Source organism: Thunnus thynnus, chromosome 19, assembly GCF_963924715.1.
Source record: "Thunnus thynnus chromosome 19, fThuThy2.1, whole genome shotgun sequence".
Lineage (NCBI taxonomy): Eukaryota > Metazoa > Chordata > Actinopteri > Scombriformes > Scombridae > Thunnus > Thunnus thynnus.
The window spans coordinates 906772-932619 of NC_089535.1; the positions used below are offsets into that span (position 1 = coordinate 906772).

Genomic DNA, 25848 nt, shown 5'->3' on the forward strand with positions numbered 1-25848 from the left:
GCAAAAGCTGAGAGAGACTGACACAGTACCAACAGCAGCACAATAGGAGACACAACATCAGAACAGGAAGAGGAGGATAACAAAGTGGTCCCAGAGGTCACAGAGCCAGACCTGAAGCCAACAACCAGTCCATCTGGCCCTGCCCCTCCAACACCCCCCAAACTCCTCCAACAACTAAGAGAGAGCCTGTCCCACCTGGGGCTGGACTTCACTGAGTTCAGGGAGCTCAAGCTAGCTGAGTCTGATACCACTCAACAGCTGAGACACGAACTCCAACAGCTGAAGCAGGACAGCCAGGGGGCTGTAGCAGAGCTGAGGGGGGAAAACCAGCAAACCACCACAGAGCAGAAGAGAACACCAGCCTACGAGCCCAGACCCTGAGAATAAAGGAGGACACAGCCAACAGAGACTTGAGGTTCAGCAGAGAGCTACAGGAGATGAGCGAGCAACTCCAGCAGAAGAGCTGTCATGCATCTCCACCCAACTACACACATGCTGGAATGAGAACATTTGCTAAAACATTGTAGGATATAACACCCACGGCCTTGCCCACACAGCTGCTGCTCCCCGGAACTACAGACCACCCAGATACCAACAAGAAAGTCAGAGGAGCGCTACCTCCCATCTCCCTGTGGTGCCATCCTATATCCCAACAGATGACCTATGCATCTGCAAACGTGAGGTACAGAGATACCTTAGATAAACACACACAAAGATACACACACATACAAACAGACACATGGTTAGTTTAAATGTATTAACTCACCTGATTGGTCCTTTTATTTTGTTATTCCCGTTTTATTTTGTTCATACTTTGGTTGAATTTATTTCTTTATTTCTTTATTTTTCTCACAGATGAAATCTTTCACAATAAGCTTTTGGAATATTCAGGGTTTGTACTCCACCACTTTTGGTCTTAAGACCACAGACCCGGATTTCTTAAATAGCATAAAGGATACTGATATTTTGATTCTGTTAGAAACATGGTGTCGATGTGATGCCGTGACTCAGTGTCCATCAGGCTGCAGTGAAATCACAGAACCTTCAGTTAAGCTGAACACAGTGCAGCGAGGTTGAGACTCAGGAGGAATGATGATCTGGCTCAAAGCTGATCTCACCAAACACATTACAACCATGAAACAAAGCAAAACCACATTTGGCTAAAAATGAATAAACACATAAGCATTTGCGAGGTAGACTTATATCTATGTGCAATATACACCCCTCCATCAGAATCAGAGTTCTGCAGCTCCCTACACACAGAGATATGTCACTTTCAAATCAAAGGCAAAATACTTGTGTGTGGAGACTTTAATGCACAGACAGGTTCAGAACCTGACTGTATAGACCACACAGGAGATAAACACATATTCAAACAGTCACCTTTGACCCCCTCACCCACAGCCATGAGGAACAACCCTGACAAAACAACGAACGGAAATGGGAAGGAGTGAGTGCATCTCTGCAGAGCCTCAGGCCTGTATGTTAAATGGGAGGATCAGAGGGGACAGTTTGGGACGTTTCACCTACTGTTCAGCTCTTGGGACAAGTGTAGTGGACTATGCCACCTCAGATATGGACCCCTCCTCATTCAGTGCTTTCACTGTCAGAGCACAAACCCCCCTTTCAGATCACGGCCAGATTAATATTTACTTAAGAAAACACACTGGAGATACTGTCAAGAAACAGCCCAGTAGGCTGTACCATGTAAACCAGTCATACAGATGGGCTCCAAACACTGCTGAACAATTTATACAAATTTTGAATTTGAATGAAATAAAAAATACAATCAACACATTCAACAATTCACACTACCAAAATAACTCTGAAGGCTTTAATAAAGCAACAAAAGACATGAATCATATCTTCCAAAAAGCTGCATCAAATGCAAAGCTTAGAAAAACAAAGAAACCCATTGAAACGCGAAACAAAAAACCTTTGAACAAAAATGGTTTGATAGTGAATGTAAAAAATGAGAGAACAGTTGAGACAGCTATCAAACCAAAAACACAAACACCAACATGACCCAACACTACAACATGAATACTCTCAAACTCTAAAACAGTATAAACAGACCATTAAACAAAAGAAATTCCACCACACCAACAAAACACTTCAGGAGATTGAAGACACAGCAGACCAGGCTCAGTTCTGGGACACGTAGACCAGCATCAGTTCTGGGACATGTAGACCAGGGTCAGTTCTGGGACATGTAGACCAGGGTCAGTTCTGGGACATGTTGAACAGTTTGGAAACTACAAAGCCACAACAATTAACAATACAAGATGGAGACATTTGGAAAACTATTTTAATGACCTCTATAGAAGTGTCCCGCCTGAAGATCTGAAACTAAATCAAATTGAAATTAAAACAAAGTTGGACAACCTTGAATCAGCTGTCAAGAATAACCAAAATCCTTTAGATTACCCGATTACACAAAAAGAGTTAACAGACAAACTGAAAACTCTTATTTCAAAAAAAGCTTGTGGCACAGATTGCATCAAAAATGAAATGCTGAAGAACAGAACTCCTGAATTACAAACTGCAATTGTTGAACTGTTGAACACGGTTCTGACTGCGGGCTGCTTTCCTGATGTCTGGAACCAGGAGCTGATCACCCCGATCTACAAAAACGGAAATAAATTGGACCCTAATAACTACAGAGGGATCTGTGTCGGCAGCAACCTTGGAAAAATATTCTTTAGTATCCTGAATTCCAGGATACTAACCTTTATTCAAGAAAAAAACATACTTAGTAAATGTCAAATTGGCTTTCTTCCAAATTACCGAACCTCTGATCATATATACACCTTACACACTTTAATTAATAAACATGTCCACCAAACAAAGGGAGGGAAAATATTTGCTTGTTTTATCGTTTAAAAAAGCCCTCGATTCCATTTGGCATGAAGGACTTTTCTTCAGAATTCTTTAAGTGGACTTGATGGTTAAATATATGATCTTATAAAATGTATGTACAAGCACAACCAGTGTGCTGTGAAAATTACAAACAAAGAACAGATTATTTCAATCAAGGACGTAGTGTAAAGCAAGGATGCTGTTTAAGTCCTACATTATTCAACCTGTATATAAATGAACTTGCAGACCAGCTGGACCATTCAGCAGCTGCGGGCCTCACACTCTTCGACACAGAGATTAGATACCTGCTTTATTCTGTTGTCCCCTACCAGTGATGGTCTTCAACATAACCTGACCATCCTGGAACAATACTGCCAGAACTGGGCCTTGGATGTAAAGATGTAAATACAAATACCATTTTACTCTGAACAACACCCTAATTGAACACACAACAAATTATACTTACCTTGGTCTGAACATATCTGCATCAGGAAATTTCAACACACTCAAAGAAAAAGCACACAGGGCAACGTATGTATTAAAAACCAACATTAACATTCAACATTAACATTTCAATTAGAATCTGGACAAAAATATTTGATAATGTGATTTTACCAATAGCCTTATATGGAAGTGAGATCTGGGGCCCACTCAGTAGATTGGAGCATGGCTCATGGGACAAACACCCAATAGAGACCGAAGAACTCTGAACGTTCAAAGGGAAACAACAAATAACGCCCGCAGAGCAGAACTGGGACATTTCCCATTACTGTTAAATACCAGGTACGTTGTCTCTGAACATTTCACTTGTATGTTCAGTAATGTGCAATTTTCCAAATGTGTTCATTTACAACATTTTCTCATTATGTTGAGAGAAAAAGTGATTCAGGAGTGTTACATTTCTGGCAAACCATATCTGTGGTTGTAATTTAGTCATATATGAATGGCATTCCTGGATAGTTGGTCTGTGGTGGAGGCCAGAGAGAAAACTGTTTTAAATGTCTCTGTGTTCACCTCTCTGGTCTTCTGTAGCTTCTAGCTGAATTTATTGTTTCCTGATCGCTTTCAGTCATATCAGTCGTGTCAAGTTATTGCTGATGAAAACCCAACATTTCCTGCTATTTCTGCTTCATGTTAAAAGCTTTTAAGTTACAAAATAAAAGGTTTTCAGCGGATCAGTTAGACATACTGCACTTGAGCTCAGCTGCTGGAAATGATCAGATGGGGGGGCGTCTCTAAGCTCTTGATGAAAATATTCTGGAATATCATGTTCAAATGGAAAAGCTCCAATGTACTGTAGATGTTTACCTGAAACAGTACAACACATTCATAGTATCATTCTATTTAACCATTGTGACTTGTAAAACACTGTTAAATCTTCATATTTACAGTACATTACCTATATGTGTGAACTGGCTGTAGGGCAACGTTACACAGATGAATGCTTGAGCGTAGGATTCTCCACTGTCAGACCAGAAATGATTTTGATCTCTTCTGAAAGGGAAATTTGGTGTGCTGTGTAAGAGCCAGACTCCAGTGCTGGATTCCATCACCATCACAACTCCTGTTGAACACCAACAGTTATACAGCAGCTTATCTGAAACACTAGACTGACCCCACTGAGGCAAAAAGAAGATCAGGATCAAAGCTGATAGAAAACTCAAAAGATGACATGAAGAGTAGTGTGTGTTTCCCAGAGGAACATATTAAAGTAATCCAGAAACAGGTGGCCTAATTTGTTAAAACTCAACCTGTTTGACTCACAGCAGGAAAAGATGTATTCTGGGGACATACAGGCTCTGACAGGACAAGAGCTCCATGACCTCCATTCATCATATCCATAATGAGATTTTTACATTATGTTTCACTCTATTCTATTCTATTACATTTGTGTTATACTTGAAATGTGTGACACAAAGCATCATGGGAAATCAAAGATATTTTCCTAATAAGAAGATGCTTTCTTTCTCTGCCTACCTTTACTGTGGCCAAACTCTTGTTCAGCATGACATCCTGGAGGTTGATCGCTGTAGCTGATGAATCCAAAGTCTGGTGGCTGTAAATGATGCAGAAGAGAAGAAACAAAGACTCAGTCGGACACAATGTACAACCACAATAAATTTTAACTATCTACTTCTTCAAACTGCTGCCAAGATCAGAATCCTTCAGCATCCTGATTCCCATATTTCCCAAGTTTCTAGGATCAAGGAATTTCTAGAAATCGGCTCTTGGTACCTCTGTACTACTTTTGGCTGTTTAGGCCAAGTCAAAACATTGTACTTTTTCAAAGATTGTCGTCCCTAGAGCCATGCTGCTAGCATTGTTAATCTTACAACCTTACTTTAGTATTCTATCGTGTCGGGTCTTGTTTTACTGCCAGAGGTTTCAGGTCTGTAAGTCAATATGTCCAATACCTGAGTGCATCTGACTAAACCTGAGCGTACACGGTATCAGCTCTGATCATGTGATCACAATCACTTCGGGAGAAGACGGAGTGTTTCCAGGCAAGAAGGTTTGTACGGGATTGAATTTAGGATTTTTGGAATTTGATTTGCACATTGAACAGATTCGAATATTATCCTTTGTCTGTCTATCACCCAGACTTTACTTTGTTCATAGGACATTTATTATTATTATTATTATTATTATTATTATTATTATTATTATATTGCTGCTCTTTCCGACTGCGGGTGCTTGTTAATTGATTGAATTAATTGATAGCACATCATGTTGCTGCTGGTGTGTTCTGTTTGGGTCTGTTCAGCAGGGGTCGGAATCAGATTCTTGGAGTCCATTTAGATTCAGAATCGATTCTCAAGTCAAAACCGATTCTCGATTGAATGAATAGAAAAGGAGGAAGAATTTTTAGTCTCTTAATTCAACACATTGTGTCCTTATTCCACTGAAATGCGATATGAAACAGGCTGTTGTTATAAATGTCATGTCTCCACCTCTCTGCTTCACCTTTAGCTTCGGGGGAAAGACATCGCTGACCAAGACGCTGAGCGGCAGCAGGGTTTCTGAGCTGAAACGGACTGTGCACAAAGTTATTTTCTTCACCTCAGACTTAGTTCAAGTTGTTTAATGCTGCAGTGTGTGTTGGTCAGCTGGTCTCGTTTGTTACTGCCGGAGTATGCTGCTCCGCTCCGCTTCCTCACCATGGATCTGATGGGAGTAAAGAGGGGCCGCAGGGTGTTTGCCAGGACGCTGTTATGGTGGTTGATGGGTTTATAGGTGGGGGGCAAGTGAAACAGTGGCAGAGTGTCCTGACCCTACAAGTGAAGCAGGGGGTGTCGGGGGCGCCATCTTTCTCACTCCAGTTGAGTCAATGTAAACCAGTCAAGGTGTTTCGTTTTGGCGCCTTGTATAAAATATACCTGACAATCAGAGTAATATTAGTGAACAGAGAGCACAATCAAATACAGAACCGTTGCAGTTAAAGAATATTCCAACATGTTGAGAAATATTCATGTGCATTTATTCTGATTGTTTCTCTCTGGGAGCAGTTACTTCCTGGAGTCTCCGCTGGTTGCCTGGAAACTGGTCCTGCCCAAGGATAGTCCACCACATATTCCCCACAGCATATTGTCCTTTTTACACAGATGAAACAAACCAGATATAACATGTTTATCAGTGAGCTTTAGACGTGCTGACAGGTGGATTTTGTTACCTTTGGACAGAGCCAAGCTACCTGTTGCCATCTGTTTCCAGTCTTTATGCTAGGCTAAGCTAACCAGCTACTGGCTGTAGCTTCATATTTTGACATGAGAGGAATCAATGTGAACATCTGACTCTCAGAGAGAAAGAGAAGAAGTAATCCTGTTCTCCTAAAAAAGCTGACCAGACACTTCCTGCCTTGTCCACTCTCACCACACTCCAGTATACACTTCAAACCTGTCAGCCCTGACCTCCTCGTTCCCTCCATCATTTCCTTTCTTTTTGAAGTATATTTCCTGCAGTTAACAAGTACATGTTCTACTGTTTCTGGTACCTAACAATGCTCACAATGTCCAGTTAGATGCCTCCCTATAATGTGGAAAGTCCCACTCAGGTTACTGTTTCCTATTCTTAGTCTGGTCATTACAACCTCCTCTTTTCCATTTCCCCCCCTACTTCTCTCCATACCAACTCTATTTTGTGTTGCATGCAGTTGTGTTCCTCTTATCTTTTGATCCCAGTGCTGCTGTCACTCTTTTTCTATGCAGTACCCTTCCCCCTGATTTTGAAGGTTTCATTGTGGTGTCTATCTTTTCTTTTTTAACAGCTTGTTTGGATAGTTTGCCCACTCTCTCATTACCCATAATGCCCGTGTGTGCAGGAACCCAAATCAATGTGACCACAGTGCCTTGTCTTATAACTCATGAGTGTATTTCCATTATTTCAAATAGTAGGTCTTGGCAATTACTGGATGTAACTATCTTTAGGCTGTACCGAGCAGATGCTGAGTCTGTACAGATCAGAGCTCTCATGGATTTCGCTTGCTCATCCCACTCTAAAGCCATCCACATGGTGTACAACTCAACCGCATATACACTTAAGGAGTTTGATGTCCATTTGAGTTTTGCAACTCTGTGGCTAGAAACTGCAACTGTAGAGCCAGTGTTGTCTGTTAGTGGATCTTTCTATATAACTATAGAACTCTTGTACTAAATATACACTTTTCTACCTTGCCTTAACTTGGAGTAACTAGTACTAACTTCTAGTACCTACACAGGGGTCGTAGGCCACATCACCGTCGGATAGACCTCCTTTCCATACACTCCCAGGTCTCTTACTGCTGCATCTCCTGTCCAGCCAAAACTTGATTTTTCTGTTCCCTCCCTTTCCCAGCAGGCCTGTAGCTCTTTTTTAGTTGGGTGATTATCATCGGATAGTTGACTCTGAGCGTGTCCTGCGTAAACACAGCAGCATTTTGTCCTGCCTCAACTTGTAGAGCAAACACAGGTGACGTTCTTGCTGCTCCTTTGCACAGTCTGAGGGCCTGGATTACATCTAATCCTCCAAGCACAATGTTTACTGCAAATCCATATACTTCACTCCCATAATCCAGCCTTGATCTAATTAACGCTACATATATATATTTCAAGGATGCTACATCAGTTCCCCAGTCCAACCCTACAAGGCATCTCATCACATTTATAACTTTTTTGCACTTATCAACAATACTTTAAATGTTAATGTTAAATCATGTTAATCTGGTGTCAAAATAAACTCCTAAGAATCTAAATGACTCAACCGTCTCTAAATTATGTCCATATAGTTTCAAGTTAGTATTTCCTCTAATCCTCTTTCTTGTGAAGAACATTACTTTAGTCCTTTAAACCCCATTTTTTCCTCCACATCTGAACTTGATTTATTCCTTCTTGCAATTTTTTGAACTATATGACTCAATTTTCTCCCTCTTTTCCACAGAGCCCCATCATCTGCAAATAATGATCTTCCCATATCAACCGATACACTTCCAAAGATGTCATTTATTATAATAGAGAATAATATAGGACTTATCACACTCCCCTGCGGTGTCCCATCTTTGACCTCATACTTATTGGACATTTCAGATCCTACCTTTGCTGGTCCACCTTAAAGGTCAGTCCACCTTAAGGTCGCCAGCCTCACTGTCACACCCACTTGCTCCCATCTTAAGGTGGACCAGCTATTCTCATTTAGTGAAATTCTAAGGGGGAAACCATTTAGGCCGAAGAATCAGTACACAAAAAAAACAAAAACAAAAAACACATTTGGTCTTTGTCAGTGGAAATGATGTAGGTGTTTATTTGCATATAGAGCGGGGAAGTGAGATCCCATCACAAGTGGTCACCTGAGACGTATTCTAATGCCAGGTGTGAACTGGGCCAAAGTCTGTTTCAACCCTGGAAGGTGTTTCAGAATCATAATGAGGTGAAAGTGTGTGATTTGCCGATGTGCATACCAAACATTCATGGCTTTTCTTAAATCTAGTTCCAACAAATGAGAACACATAAATAAATAAAAAAAATAAACATGTAGCCAATCCTAAACTACCTGGTAGAACTGACGGTGTTGTGTCTGCTGCCTCACTGGAGTGACGAGCTAATAGGGGACTTGAGATTTGTTGTTGTGGTAACGTTACTGTAACGCAGTTACATTTTACAAAGTCAACAACCAGCTAATACACAAGTATCCACGCTATCAAATACAAAACACTTATGTATGGCTTTATTTTACAGGTCCCCTAATTTTGACCTAATTTCCTGGCAATTTTCAGAGTAATTTTCAGGTATTTAACGGTTCATTTTTAAGGCATTTTACAGAGAGGGTGGTGCAATTTTGTATAAATTATAAGAAAAAACAGAAAAAAGTGTTAAGTTGAGTACCCACTTATTATATCTGGGTTCATATGTAGTTGTTAATTAGCAAAATTTCCTAATAAATTAGCCTCTTGATTTTCTTTAACTGAAAAAAGGGTTAGGGTTAGGACAGGATGAGGTCATCTGGTCGTATACAGGAAATGCGCTCATTACAGAGTTTTTAAGAAACAACCTAATATGCTGATAATAGTTTGACACACAAAACTACACACTGAAAACTGAGTATTTCTGTCAGTTAAAGAATTGTTAAGAGTCTAATTTATTAAGAATATTTACAAACTAACAACTACATATGAACCTGAATATAATGAATCAACACTTACCAACATGTTTTCTGTTGTTGTTTTTTTTAATTATTTGTACCAAAAGGCAACCCCTGTCCTAAAATTTAACTATTAAATACCTGCAAATCACTCAGAAAATCTCCAGGAAATTATACTAAAATGTAAGGAGCTGTAAAATAAAGCGTTACCAATGCTTCCTTACATTCCCTCTCAGACGGTTTAGCTTACATAGTGTCTTAGTTTCCTCCATTTTGTGTCAACTAAGAGAAAAACAATTATAGTTACTTTACTCAGGACAACAGGACATCAGTAGATCAGAGTTATGTGCATTTTACTTTGAGCACAGAAGTTTGTTCTTGACTTTGAGATTCAGATAAAGTTCTGAAATACTTTGAACACAAGCAGATTGAATATTACATTTTTTTTCCTACAGTTGAAGTGTAGTTTGAATAAAAAGTGTTCACACTCTCCTATGTGTTTCTGCTGTGCTCTTTAAAACATGATGGCATTACTGGACTGTTACCTCTCTCTTACTGGGATGCACTGGTTGACTACATGGAGAATAGATGCTAAATGTGAAGTGACAGTGCTGACAGCAGTAACTTTTAAGGCTTTAACCAGAAGGATTTAAGTGTGAGTGTTGTCTCACCAGTCCACTTCACCGTTGTTCTCGTCTTTGCAGGTCACTGAGCCCTCAGAGCTGCAGCATAGCAGACTGACCGTCAGCACCAACCTCCAGATGACTCCCTGAAACACACAGCAGCACATTATTTTCGTAGTCTCTTAAAAATCTGCTGGCACTTTTACGTGGCAGCCTCATCTTTGAGAAAATCACTTTTCCATAAAATTTGGAAGAGCCAGAAACATTTTAACTAGTCACATTAATGGCTACAGCAGTACAAAGTTAATACAAATATTCAAGATCATTAAAAAGTGTCTATTTCCAGCCTCTGAGGTGTTTTGAACCTGCCATTTGGCCAGTGAGCACCTCTTCACATAAGCTGCAGTATGTGCTTTACATCCAGATGTACTGAAAACCAGCTGCAAAATATGAGTCAGTCCTCTCGAATATTTACAAGATTCTTAGTTTGAATTCTTGGTTTAGATCTCTAGTCTCATGTGCCAGATCCCAAATATTGCAGCTCTGTCTGTAGCAGTGCTGTCAGGTTTTAACAGATTCATCATGGAACATTTCCTGAGTAGTTTAAAAAGCTCTAAAGCTGCCATTTGAACACATATTTAGATTCATATAAGGGGTTTTTAAAATTTGAAATTGAAAATCTTTCAAGGTCGGTTGCAGATAAGAATCAGTGAAATTCATTGCTTCAGATTTACAATCGTTCATTAAATTTCTGCACCTGATATTGAAAAATTGGCAGTAAAAATCTTCACTTTTAAAATGAAATAGTAACAAAATATTTCAGTTTCTATATCCTGGCTTTATATATTGCAGATCAGAAAGCATCGTGCAATGCTTAATGTTTGCCTGTGTGAACATGCTGAATATCTGTATTTCCCAGAAGATCTCATCCTCTTAGAGAAGAATAAAACTCTGCAGAGCTGTTTCATTAAATGCAGAACAACATGCTTTCTTTTTACTAATTTCTCTTGTTTACTGGACAGATTTTGATGGTTTAATTCGTTATATAGCAGGTTTGTGGACACCAGGTGACTTTGGACCTGAGGTTGAATCAGTAATTTACCAAAACAGAACTGTGTACCAATCCTGACCCTCTGTTTGTACCTCTTACTGACAAACTAGAGTTTGTTTGTGAGGGACAAGGTTCACAAACAAACTCTAGTTTGTTTGTGAGGGACAAGGTTCAGATTAGTATTGATTTCACCAATAATTCTTCCTGATTGGTTGATTTTGTGGGTTTGTTGTAAAGGGGTGGCAGAGGTACAAAGAGAGGTGAACAGAGCTGAGGTTCAGGAGACGGTGTGGGGAGCGCTGAGCATTGCACTGATTCAGCGAGAAAAGAAGATTAAGTTCCTCTCTGGACTGAAGCTGAAGCAAAAGTCTCAGGTATGATGTCATCTCGTCTGACTGGTTTGTTTAGAGGGTCAGGATTGGTACACAGTTCTGTTTTGGTAAATTACCGATTCAACCTCAGATCCAAATTCACCTGGTGTCCACAAACCCGCTATATAACGAATTAAACCATCACAGTCTGTTCATTAAACGAGCAAAAGAAGAAAGTTTAAAGAGTAAAACTGCATTTAAAGAAACTGAGGATGAACACTATGCAGCTTTCATACAGGCAGAATAATGAGTTTAACCCAAAAGAAGCGTTGCATGTAGCTTGTTATCTGAAGTATGTGCATTCTGGACAACAGGTCTTCACACAATCAAATTTCATGTTACCAACTGGTTTTTAAGAAAAGAAAGCAATTTTTAACTGCTGAACTATAAATATCAGAGAGCTAAACATTAAAGGAGAACTACAGACCATTACAAGAAGAATTCATAGTACGACGCTAGAGACTGTTAAAATCATCATTATTGAATTTATTTACATTTTTAATCATTTTCCTTTTTATTCTAAGTGTGATTTTGTGTCTCACTTATTTTGAGGGGCTAAAAAAGAGACCTTTTCATATTTAAGCACTTTTTACACTTCTTAATAAAACAGCAACACACTGAAATAGACCAGCATTTAAATCTCTAATATTCTAATTAACATTGTGCTGCTGTAGCCGTTCTGTTAATGTGACTGCTTTTAATTCTAGCTTGAGTGTTACAGAACGTTTCTTGCTGTGTTTCAGGGAGTCATGTGGAGGTTGGTGCTGACGGTCAGTCTGCTGTGCTGCAGCTCTGAGGCCAGAGTGACCTGCAAAAATGAGAACAACAATGAAGTGGACTGGTGAGGAAACACTTGGATTTCTAGTCATGTAGCATTTTATCTTACATTTTATCACACATACAAAGTTTCAGCTTTATGTAGATGTTTTCTGATATGTGGGAGAAAAACCTGGAAACAACTGTTGGATCTGGTGGGAGTGTGTTTGGTTATTAGTAATAATAATACTACTAATAATAAAATCCAGAAATTATTGATATTAATTAAAGCTGCAAGCAGCGTTGGTCGGGACCTCGCACTCTGGCCGTTGGGATCAGATCATTTTGCTTTTTAAAAATGAGGGATATTTCTTACAGGTGTGGTGTGCTTTTATTTTGAAAGTTTGATTGACAGAATGAGAATTTTCTGCAGAGTGATGTCTTGCTCACATCTGTGTCATCAAAATCATGCAAGTTTTGGGCCCATTCACTTTAATTTCAATAAATAAATTGAAAAGTCTTGATGAGTTTGTGTGTAAAACAAATTAATTTCCTAATTTTCATCAAGTCTATTTTTAGAAAAGTAAAGACTTTTAACCCACATGACCTGGTCAAAGTTTGATTGAAATGTGTAATGTATTTGAATGGAGAGTGTGAGTGAACCGCTAGGTGTTCGGGCCCTAATAAAGGAAAAACTGCAGTACAGAGCTACAAATTTTAGTTTTGATTTTATTTTTCTGCAGCACTTTATCACTAAACTGTCACTCCATTTTTTCCCCTCCCCTCATAGGTCATCCCCACTACTGAATTATACATATAAGACTCACAATTATTGTAAAATAAATGATAATAACACCAAACTTCATACAAAGTTTGTATATAATGTACTGTATGTATATACCCTTTCTGCTGTATCCTTCAAAAATGAGCTCCATTTAACCGTGACACCCATCCCCCCACTTCCCTCCCTCTCCCTCTCAGCTGGAGAGAAGGATTTCAGAGTACTCTTCTTGTGAAATATCCTCATAAATCCCATGACTTTGGCCAAATCTTACATTAAAAATCATATTTTAGTAGGCATTTTCATCGCGAATCCATTGATACAGGTTTGAAAGTGGTCTGACTTATAGTTTAGACGTCAGACGCCCCAGTTTGGCACAAAGTCCATGCCCAGAGATTGCCTCCCCATTGGTTTACATTATAAGGTGCGATGTGGCAGGGGTTTCAGCATATGACTTGTAGGTCTTGTTGAGACGAATAATTGAGTTTTGGTTCGATCTCTCTATGACATTACTACGGGCCGTGGCAGCCATTTTAGATACATAGGTAGCGCTATAGAGCACATTTTGGCACTTTGGGGGATACTTTTTACATTTTATCAAAGCTTTCACCAGACCCGATGCGCGTGCCAAATTTGGTGAGTTTTTGAGCATGTTTGGGGGTCAAATTTAGGGTTGAAGTGGCGTAATAATAAAGAAAGAAGAAAGAGAGAAAGAATGAAACAGAACAGATACAAGAGGGTCTTTACCCCTTTGGGGCCCAGGCCCTAAATAGTTAAAGGACTTTCACATAGTTCAATACTTTTTTAAGTTATCTTAGGAATAAATGAACAGACTTTATCAAAGAAGGAGCTGCAAGAATGAGAGTCAAAAGAAGAAGTATATCATTTTTGGTAAAAAAAAAATTAGAAATAGAAGTTGCTATCGTTTTCTTATCAGTGGTAAGAGTGTTATTAATATATAATGAAGAAATCTTTTTAGTTTCCCCCGTGCCTTTTTTCCAAACTATAAAAGTATGATGAATTTTTTTCCCCAAATTCCAAACATTTAGACCTTGATCGGATAAATATAAAGCATATTCAACTCCTTTTGTAAAGAATGCAGTTTTATTTTATCTTCATCATTAGGAAATTATATATTTAAAATATCATTTAATTCTTTTAAAATGGTTTTTGAATATTGTTTCCCAAATTTGATGTAAAATTTTCTACATTTAAATTTAAACATTTCCCATTTTGATATAGAGGAGATATCATTCCTGTTTATTTTTAATATCCTTAATATCTAAACAATAGGAGGATTGTTGAAGGAAAGAAGAATTAAGTTTCCAGTATCCTGGAATTTTTTGTTCACTGGATTTTGCATCGGATATAACGAGATTAATTCCAGCATGGTCCGTTAGAGGAGCAGGAGAGATACTGCTTGATCGTAAGGAGGATGCTAGAGAATCAGAAATAAACCTGAGGTCAGTTCAATTCAATTCAATTTTATTTATATAGTGCCAAATAACGACAAAAGTCATCTCAGGGCACTTTTCACATGGAGCAGGTCTAGACCGAACTCTTTAATTTACAGAGACCCAACATTCCTCCATGAGCAGCGGCAGGAAAAACTCCTCTTTAACAGGAAGGATCCTCAAGCAGAACCGGACTCTTAGTGCCTCAAACGGTTGGGTTGAGAAAGAAAGAAGGAGAAGGGGGGGAGGGGACGGGACACAGAGTAGCAGAACAACAACAACAGCAACAACAACAACAACAATAGATACATGACTAACAACAACAAACAGCCACAACAGCAGGAGAAGGATGTCTCCACAGCTAAGGGCCACAGCCCGGTCCCTGGGGCCTCCTGCGGATGAGAAAGCACAAAAAAACTGCGGGGAAGAAGCCAAGTTAGTAAAATGCATTGATGTTACACAAATGCATACAGATGGAGAGAAGGAGGAGGAGAGAGAAGCTCAGTGCATCATGGGAAGTCCCCCGGCAGTCTAGGCCTATAGCAGCATAACTAAGGGCTGATCCAAGGCGAGCCTAGTCGGCCCTAACTATAAGCTTTATCAAAAAGGAAAGTTTAAGCCTACTCAATGTGAGATTTCTGAGATAAGTCAGCCTTGAACCATGTAAATGAATCAGATAAGTTTGGATGTACATATCCTAATGCATCTATTAATGATAGGTGAGTGCAAAAATTATGAATTACTAAATTTAAGTTTAGAGATCTGTCAATATACAAATCTGGGGCCTCATTGAAGTCACCGCCAATAATGAGCATGGCTGAAGAAAATTTATTTTTTAGAGTGAGTATCTTGGTAGACAATTCTTGAGGGAGCGTGTTATTTTAGTGGTCCTACTAAAACCATAAACATTAGCTAATTTAATTAACATATCACCAATTTGAATAACAACTAAAATCCATCTGCCATCCGTTGAAAGCTGAGATTCAAATAAGGTCAAATGCCCTCTGAGTGATTAGAGCAAATCTCTTTGACAAGAGTGCATTTCTTTTTTTTGTGCTTTACAGAACAAAAATAAAGCTTTTCTTTTGGTTATTTCTCATATCCCTCGTACCTTAAGAGAAAAACAAGAAAGAGAAAATTGTGACACAATACTAAAGAACAAAGTTACCTTGCAGGTAGAGCTTGAATGTGTGTAACCTTTTGAAAATGTGGAAAAAAGTGAAATTATTAAGGAAATCAAGGGGCAAAATTTCCTGACAGCTGAAGACAAAAAATAAAGTAAAAAGTGCTTAAATTAATGAGTACTGCCCCCAACAAACATAAAAAAAAGGAAGGGGCAGTATAGTATCTTTCATTGGCTTATCCCAAATAAAGAGAAATTAATTCAGAATCTTCTTTCATTAGACAAAAATTAAGGTCAGTAAATAAACAGACTCATTAAGAAAGAATATTAGTCGTTTTGTAAGAAGCAGTTGCAGGTTAGGAGGGAAATACTGTATAGAAAGTGACTGGTGCCTCCTTCCAATAATAAAAAATAAATACATATATGTAGAAAATATATCTGACCCTTCTGGAAAAGTCCAGTGTCTTCTCTCTAAATAGTATAGATGAATGCAAAGTTCTTGAGTCCCATCGAGTCCGGAGTCAGAGGTAAGTGTCTCCATAAACTGACAATGACCTCAGCCATCACAAACCTAAGCTAATGAACATAATCAACCCTCCTCTAAAGAATTCTCCTTTAAAATAAAGTTAACCTCCATTTAATGATTCTCTAAATAGTAGAGATCAACCAGAAACATCAGTGGAGAGAATATAGTATATCAAGTAGAAACCTTAGCATACGGTAAGGCAGCTGCAGAACCACCAGAGGGCTGTTCCATCAACGCAGCTAAAGAAAGCTGCGCTTACTTGAAAAAGCCTGGCTAGAACTAACGTCAACTTTCACTGGAGGCTCAAGTTGTTCCACTAATGCAGCTTAGCTAATGCAGCTTAGCTAATGCAGCGCTAGTCAGCGCTAAATCTAACCAGACTGGAATAGGTTTGCAGTGTGCGTGTGCTCAGAGTACATAAGCAGCCCAGAATAGTTGATTATCGAAATGACGATACTGTGTCGCAAAAAGAAGAGAAAACTAGAGCAGCAGAACAAATCTGCTGATGAAACTATATGAAGAATATAAAGGAGTTTTCACCAAAAAGGGCAAAACTGCTACAATTAACAAGGTGAAGGAGATGGCTTGGCACAAAACTGATGACAGATTAAATGTCCACCTGTAGGTGAGTAGTGATAACATAAAGGTTAGAGGAGTGAACTTATCACCAGAAGGTTGATGGTTTAATCCCCGTATCCGGCTTGATGAGTTTGCATGGTGAAAGTGAAGAGCAGCTCCTTGTTCCTGGTCATGGTTTTATCTGTATTTGTTAATAAATGAGCATTCAGATCAGTGACTGTGGTTATATTATCAATAGGCTAGATAATATCAGATGTATGTTTAAAATTATGGTGTAGGCATCTAGAGAACATTATCAACATTATCACACTCTCTGACACATTTTCTTTCACAGGATCCATTTACAAGCATCACTGAAAGTTAAACATTAGCTGTAAACTGGAGAAGGATATAAGTACAGTGGAAACCGCTTATAATGATCACGTCTGTCTGCGTCAAATATCACTATAAGCAGATGATTATTATAACCTTTTCTTTTTCTTTATTCGTTATGCAGAATGCCATCTAACTGACATTTGTATATTTATTATCCTACATGAATATAATGATACAGATTTTAATGACTGTTTCAAAATACAGTACAGCTGTTTCAAACGCAGTGTGCACATTTTTGAAGTGGTGAAAGCGGTGAAATTTACTTAAATCCCTACATTGTCATAAGTTTTGGGGAGACTACGTTTGTCATTGAGAGAAAACGACTTTTATTTTTTTATTTCTGTCTCCGTCATGATGTCAGTGTTCACGCAGCAGCAGCCGCTTATCATGGGAGTAAAGTACAAAAATAGATTTATGTAGTTTAAAATGTTTTTCCACATGTTGTCATGTATGAAGAGACCCAAAATGATCACTGTAGGCGGACTGCTTGATTTCTATAAGTGACTTATTTAAACAGCATAAATGTTGTATATGAATGATTCTGTCTCAGAGCTTTTTGATCCATATAAGCAGCTGATCACTGTAACTGTGATCACTATAAGCAGTTAATACTGTACACTTTTAAACACAGCAGAAGGTCATAGTTTGGACTTTATTTAATTTTCTTTGTGTTTTCACAGCTTGAACAAAATGAGTGGATGAATAAATAAATAACTTCAAAATAACGCTGGCACACTTTTATTCCTTAAATTATAAATGCTTAGCTTTGAAATAAAAGGGTTGTGAGTGTGAAAAGACACTTCTGTCTGTTTCCGTCCGTCAGACATTCTTTGACATGCAGCTGAATTAAGTTTGACCGTTAACCTGCCACGGAGCAGCTAGTTCTGATGACTAAGTTACCATGGTTACTGAGCTGGGACTCATACAAGCCGCAGTAATGGAACGAACTCTCATTTAAATTAGTGAGGTTTATTGAAATAAGCCAGGCTATCCCGTTAGCCAGCTTGATGGAACACTCCCTGGTGCTGTGGTGACATCTTGTGCATTGATCCTCCTTCCAGCGATGACAGTGAATGGACCACTGTAGCCAGCCAGCGTCCCTTCTTTTCTTGCTTGTTCCACAAGTGGCCACAGCTCAGCTCTTGCGTCTCTCTTCACTTAAGATGTGAAGCTGCTGGTTGCCACAGACGTCTGATGCTATTAGCATTATTATTATTATCATTGTTACTGTTATTATTGTTGTTATTATGCTTCTCTCTCTCTCAACCCAACCGGTCAAGGCAGATGGCGTCCACCTAGAGTACGGTTCTGCTTGAGGTTTCTTCCTGTTAAAGGGGAGTTTTTCGGTCTAGACCTGAGATAACTTTTGTAATGATTTGGCGCTATATAAATAAAATTTAATTGGATTGTATCCCAGTTACACAAACAATTCCCAACACAGCTATAGTAGGAAATGTGTGTGTTTCTGTTGGCTAAACTTTTCCTGCATTTAGTTACTTCTGTAACAGTAGTGTAATTTTCTGAAGTCATTGTGCTCTCTGTTCACTAATATTACTCTGATTGTTCATCATCAGGTATATCTTATACAAGGCACCAAAACAAAATACCTTGACTGGTTTGGAGTATCTTTACATCGACTCAGCTGGAGTGAGAAAGATGGCGCCCCTGACACCCCCTGCTTCACCTGTAGGGTCAGGACCCTCTGCCACTGCTTCACTTGCCCCCACTTCTAAACCCATCAACCACCATGAAGGCGTCCTGGCAAACACCCTGCGGCCCCTCTTTACTCCCATCAGACGCATGGTGAGGAACATGTCAGAGCCACAGCCCTCTGTTTTCATTTACTGAAACTGAATGATGGACACTGGAAGTCTAACACACGCAGTGAGATAGAGAGAGGTCTTCCAATCAGACCCATGGAAGACCTGCGCAAAGCAACATGCATGCATTTTCAAAAAGGAGAGACCCGATCTGAGGGGGACCCGAGGATAATTAGACCTTATTCAAGATGAAGTCGACCCCAACAGACCATAACAGAACACAAACACCAACAGCTTGATGCACTATCTGTATAATAATAATTATAGATAATAATAATAATAATAGTTAGAACAAGAAGTGTTAAGTTGGTTTAATTGGTAAGAGCCTGCTCATTTTATTTGGGTTCCTAGTTGTTCATTTTCAAAAATTCCTTAAACAATTGGACTTTTAACAATAATTTAATCCTTTTTTAATCCTTAAAAAAAAACTACATATGAAACTACAACTCAACCGACTTAACTCGTAACCCTTTCAGTAAAATATCCTGCAAATTAAGTGTTAGATATCTTCAAAGTGCATTTCCAGGAAATGAGTATAGAATTAAAAGACCTGTAAAACAAAGTCTTACCATTAATTCAATAAATTAACAGGCAGCCGTGATTGGAAAGACCAGCAGTATAATGTTAATAATAATAATAATAATAATAATACAGAGCAGCTAGCCGAAGCTCATTTTTATACCCCGCTGCAGTTTGAAGAAGTAGATAATTAAAACGTGTGGTTGTACATTGTGTCTGACTGATTCTTTGTTTCTTCTCTTCCTTCTGCATCATTTACAGCCACGAGACTTTGGATTCATCAGCTACAGCGATCAACCTCCAGGATGTAATGCTGAACAAGAGTTTGGCCACAGTAAAGGTAGGCAGAGAAAGAAAGCATCTTCTTATTAGGAAAATATCTTTGATTTCCCATGATGCTTTAGTGAGGACTGGATCCACTCAGTAACATGTCACACAGCCACATACAAATGTAGTGCATACAGAGTGAACTCTATGGTAGAAGTCTGGTTATGTCCTGCTGTTACATGTGATGAATGGACGACAAAATAAAGGTGGCTGTGAATCATGACGTAAACTGTCTCTGCTTTATTTCTATTTTGGAGGAGCTTGTAAGTCATAATGTGGAGCCAAGTTTTAACAACTTCAATGGAGCCTCGGTTAGTATATTGTTATAGGAACGTGCCGGTATCAAATTTTCATGCTACGATTATTGTAGGTAAAAATATCACAGTAAACTGTATTATCTATCGTTTCCTGAAATCCTCCTTTTAGAGCTAAACTATAATGACTTCACACCATGATCACCTCGGATTTTATTCACTGAGCAGCAATCTGTACTGTGTATTGCAGCTTTATCAGACTCAAGAAACATCAAAAATAGTTAAATGCTGTTCAAAGTTTCACATAGTTGACTGGAAATCACTTTCAATGCAACTCAGTTTTGATTCATATTTTGGAAATTCATCAGTTTTTCCTGATGAAACTGATCAATTGAGTGCAAGAACTTTGTAGTAAGTTTTATCTGCTGACTGTTAACAGTTAAATTTTTAAAAGGCAGAGAAATTAGTTAACAGAACATAATAACAGTTATGCTACACTCTTACAGGCTGCTTGTTGCTAAACTAAATCAAACTGCTGATGAAGGCAGGAGAGCTGCTCTGTGTTCATGGTTTCCTATGAAAACAACTATAATCACAGTGATGGAAATGGTAGTTGACAGTATTGATACTGTCAGCATGTTTCACCGCAGTCTAAAGTAGAAACAGTATGCTGGCACATCTCTATATCGACAGTTTTACACTATACTGTCACCCACAGCCCTCACCTTCTGTTGGGCTCAGTAAGCGCTGTCAGTTGAGCGTAACTGCTGTCTGTTTTTACTCCTCAGGGGTTGTGATGGTGGATAAATCCAACACTGGAGTCTGGCTGTTACACAGCACACCAAATTTCCCTTTCAGAAGAGATCAAAATCATTTCTGGCCTAAAAGTGGGGGAAAATATGCTCAAACATTCATGTGTGTAACGTTCAAGTACGACCAGTTCAGATATATAGGTAAACTCTCAGTTTAATCTGCACATTTACACTGAAGTCTTAGTGGCTGAATTGAATGTTACTGTAAATATGTCATGTTGCACTGTTTTCAGGTACACACCTGCAGTACATCGGAGCTTTCCCATTTCAATATGATATTCCAGAGGACTTTCATCAAGAGCTTAAAGATGCTGTAAATTGGATCCAACGTCCCCCGCTCGACAATTTCCTGACGCTGACATCAAACGGAGGTCAACCGTTTAATGCTGTTGCTAAAAAGAAGGCAGAAGAAGCAATAGGTGAGATTCCTCCATGTTTGTTTGAATAATCTGTTCTTGTAGAAGGCAGAAAACAAAATGCTGATAAGCAAAGATAAACATATTAATAGTGATCAGCTGGTCTGTGTCGTCTGCAGCAGTGACTCTGAGGTCTAGTATTCAGTACTGAGTACTTGTACAGAGGTAACATGTATGTGTGTTTATGGCAAGTAGAGCTGGATAAAAAAAATCTGATTTTGCGATTAATCGTGATTCATATTTGAATGATCCGCAGTGAACATGTGTGTTTGCAGTTCTTATTTGTTGTAAATGGTTCAGTTCGAGCTGCATGAAGTGTTCAATGTCAAACTGTTAGAGATACTGTCAATGATCAGCTGACTCTGGATATCTAAAGACCGCAACTATGAGAAAGACAACGGCCCTTTTCCAAACTAGCCCCTACCCACTCCCACTTCATCACTCTGGTTGTAGTCACACTCACAGCTGAGTGAAGTTCCCTTCATTAAGGTTAGGGCATAAATACAGCGGCGAGCTTTGGGACAAACTTCACTCTCTCCGGCGGAAACAGGAACTCTTGTAACTTTTCATCACCATGGTTTCCAATCAGCATCTGTTGGGATCTTTGACTGTATATAAATCTTTATATACTTATAATAAATCTTTATATACAGTCAACGGTCGGATTTTCCAGAAGGTGTATGTTTTTTTGTGTTTTATCTTTTTATTATCAAAAATACAAAACTACATTTCTTGGGTATTATTATTATTATTATTATTATTATTATTATTATTATTGTTATTATTATTGTTATTATTATTATTATTATTATTATTGTTATTATTATTATTATTATTATTATATAGACCACATCACTACACTCCTTGCATAGTGATCCTTTTGTATAAGTGACGATGAGCCATTTTTCAGACATGCCATTGAAAAAATCCATTTGTAAAGACCACTTGTTATGATGCAATTCAAAAAAGTTTTCCTTCTAGCTTCATTATTCACATCAAACATCCTGAGTTATGTTGTTATTTGCTAAATTTCACATGTAAATAGCAACACAATGGTACAGTAACACTGCAAGTATTACTGAAAGCCTGTTGTGCATTAACAGAATATATCTGTGGTAATTACATTTGTGCACAAACATTAATGAATGTTTTCCCCCTGAAACAGTAAATGTGTTTATCTTTTCCTTTATACATTTGTAGTCACTAACTGGGATATAAGAACCATTGTTGTCTCTGGAGATATGAAGGATACACAAAGGGTCGGTCAAACTTTTTAAAAATGTATTAATGTTCCATGGAAATAAATTAAACTTCCTGTTCAAACCAGTTTTGTTTAAATCAAAAATTACACTAATTTCAAACATATAGATAGACTTCATTATATATAATACTACATATACATATATTATAATACCAAAATTACTGCCAAGACTCTTTGGTTGCATTTCTTTTCTTTGTAAACATCTTCTCCTTTTACATTATGTTTATAAGCTGCTTGTTTTTAGCAACACGTTACAATCAAATAAACACGTCTACTGTTTTCTAGACTAGAGAACAGTATAGTTTATCTAAATACAATGTAACTTTTAAGTTTTTAACATCCGCGTGGCAATATTAAATGTCTATTAGTTTGAGCAGTTTACTAGTAAATGTTTGTACAGGTTGTGGCAGGTTGTATGCAGTGCCTCCATGACGAACACAGGTGTTGCGTGTGCTCAGTAAGTCAGCATCGATGCAGGCTCGCTGTTGGAGGGTTTTATAACCCACTTCCACTCTCTGCTAGTTGGTTTGGGATGGCACTTAACATGACGGATGCTCCTCATGAACACGCAAACGGAGTGGAAGTAGGTAGGGAGACGGTGTAGGGGCTAGTTTGGAAAAGGCCCAACCTCTCTGCAGCAACATGGCGGACGACAATCACAATGGTCATCCTTAGACAGGAAGTCATGTGACAACATCTTGCTCTTTCAAAACAAGAGGAGAATTTCCTCCCACAAACTTTCTTTAAATAACAAACGAGTAGGACTTTTTCTGCATCTTGTCACCTAATTTTAAATCTTACAATAACAAATCATTAACTCTCACATACAGTTCATACCCTGACCCTTCATAATCCTCTCATAATTACTCTCTGTACAAAATCTATTTTTCATTCATAAATACCTCATCATATTTTTTTAATAAATGGGTGATTAATATTTAATTCATCCTTCAGAGAGCAGAGAGAGTGTATTCTTTAGGTTTTACACTATTCATTACAGGAGAAAAATCATTCACAATTACATCGTATGATGGTCCTATGTTACCTAAAACAGGAGAACATAACAGCCACAATGATGTTATGTTAATGTTATTCAATGTGAAGAATTTTTGAATGCTGGTATTTGAATAAGTACAATTTTTTTTTTAAAAAGTTCAAATATTTCCATTTTTAGATGTTCTGGGTCACTGTGGGAGAGGTTACAACATTTCATTATCTCATTATGTAAGGGTTAAACATTAAAAATGTGTAAATTAGAAAATTAAAATTGTTTAAAACAACATTCTACTTTGTCAAATGTGCTATTTGTCCATTTCCATTTACTATAAAGCACATATAGTGTAGGCCTGTTGTGTAACTCCTAAATATGAATGTCTCAGTTTGAAGTAACAGGCTTCATGTTTACCAGCTGCAGCTCTAAATATCCTGCTGGGAAAAACGTGTGCAAGCAACTGAACATTTCTGCATATGTGATAGTGACAAATGATACTAATCCCATGGACATTAATCTGCTGCTATAACAGCTTTCACTGCTTTGGTTTCAGTCTTTTAACAAACATTAAGTCTGATCACAGATAAAGAACGACAAATTAGATTCGATCACAAAAACATGAGCTCAGAACGTCAACCTCTCTGTCAAACTGTATTCATCCAACTGCAGACACTCCAAGACACATTCACAATTAAAGTCAAGGTTCCTGTCGTCCTCTTGAGCTAATGTACCGCCGAATGTAACAAATACCGTGAAGAGGAACCACTGCCGCCGCATGTCGTCACATGACTTCCTGTGTACAGATGACCATTGTGGTTGACCTCCCAGGATCTCTGCTAGGCTGGGGGCCAGGTGTCTCTCTACAAGAGGAACAGACTGAAAAAAGACTCTGACACTGATCTGAGTGTTTTGTTTGTGTTAGTTAACGAGATATTATCTCTGACTACGAGATGTGAAGCTGTTGAAGTGGACTGAACAGAGTTTGGATTCTGCTGTGTTCAGTCTGCCTCGTCCTGCCGGGGAGCTGACGCCAGCCAGCAGCTGATGTCTTATCAACACCAATACAAACAGTGCAGATGAATTAATGAGAAGACTTTCAGTCCTATCTGTGCACGTCTTTTATCATGCTTGCTCAACAGTTTTCCACATGTAGACCTGAAAAATATCAATCCATCATGTTTTAGTCTTTTTGCATTTTCTCTCCTAAGTCATAGTTTTATAACCAAGAAATGTGGAGGGGCGGGCAGAGACAAGCAATATTTTTGTGACATGACTGGTTGTTGTCGTTGCAGATGGAGATCTTTACGTCCATATTGCAAAGTTAGTGGGCGGTGACCTGGACGTCCAGACGTGGGGCTGCCAGCCTAACCGAGACAAGTCCTACTGCGTACTCGGAGAATTTGAAGTGATCAATGTAAAAACTATCACCACTGCTCTGGGTGAATGGGGACCGAAAAAAGATCATTCCAAGTGGTGTGTGGCTATAGATCAAAATAGACATTGGACCTGTATTGCCGATGTAAACCGAGCAAAAAGCCAGTATAAGAGGGGCGGGGGCGCACTGTGCATCGACAGTGACGTAATAAGAGGCCTATTTTTTAAATTTGCTAGGGAAAATGAGGAGTGTCCACCTGAAAACAACATGGACTTCATGGACATCATGGACCCTGAGTGTGATCCAGACCCTCACAGTGCCGCCCAGACTGACTCACACTGATGGGTTAAACTCCTGCCAGTCTGCTTTACTCTGATCCTGGTTTTCCTCCGTCTTGTTTCAGGTGGTGTTGATCATTTTTTTAGATGTTGCTAAATTCTGTCATATATTTGTGAATCTATGCTGTAAAAATCACTGAGTAGACTGAAATTAATGATCAGAACCAGAATCAATAAAGTCACTTACACACAGTTTCAAGGACAACATTCAGGACAAACAGCTGAAGTAAGACGACAAAGCTGATCCCTGGTTCCTCCACCGCAGGAGTGTTCACAGCCAGTTTAAAGCATCTATAACATACAGTATATTTCTGTCCTCCACAGTCTGATCTGTCAGTGTGTAACGTGTTGGTTGTGGCTCGTAGTGATGAACCTACAGAGAATTATCAGTGACTCTGCAGCTCCTCTCGGCTTTACGGAGCTTTATAGTGAGTTTCAGCTCATTGTTTATCTGTCCGGCTGCAACGTTACTGTTCTGGTTCACTCTCAGCGTCTCATAGCGTTGTTTTCAGTGAAAAAGCTGTAAAAAGCCGCTGTACACTACCTGCTCAGCACCAAACACACACAGTTAGCTGTAGACTAGCTGGTGAACATAGTGGAGCATTTAGCGGCTAAAGAGCCAGATATT

The 25848-nt window shown here is 38.7% G+C and overlaps 1 protein-coding gene across 1 annotated transcript; it reads left to right on the forward strand.

Annotated features, from left to right (window-relative positions):
• Positions 1–1440: 1440 nt before the first annotated feature.
• On the forward strand, positions 1441–25224 carry LOC137171292 (deoxyribonuclease-2-alpha-like). The gene is made up of 8 exons (XM_067575217.1): positions 1441–1480; positions 11380–11516; positions 12257–12354; positions 18682–18910; positions 19708–19786; positions 20816–20980; positions 21073–21258; positions 24800–25224. Exons 1-8 carry the CDS (start codon positions 1441–1443, stop codon positions 25222–25224), a joined length of 1359 nt encoding a protein of 452 aa, XP_067431318.1.
• Positions 25225–25848: the final 624 nt, after the last annotated feature.

Excerpts from the sequence above, each read along its gene's own strand:
- LOC137171292 (XM_067575217.1), top strand. The coding sequence starts at position 1,441 with ATGGGAAGGAGTGAGTGCATCTCTGCAGAGCCTCAGGCCT. Across the intron at positions 11,517-12,256 it reads AGCTGAAGCAAAAGTCTCAG|GGAGTCATGTGGAGGTTGGT; the intron begins GTATGATGTCAT and ends GCTGTGTTTCAG. Across the intron at positions 18,911-19,707 it reads TTACTCCCATCAGACGCATG|CCACGAGACTTTGGATTCAT; the intron begins GTGAGGAACATG and ends CATCATTTACAG.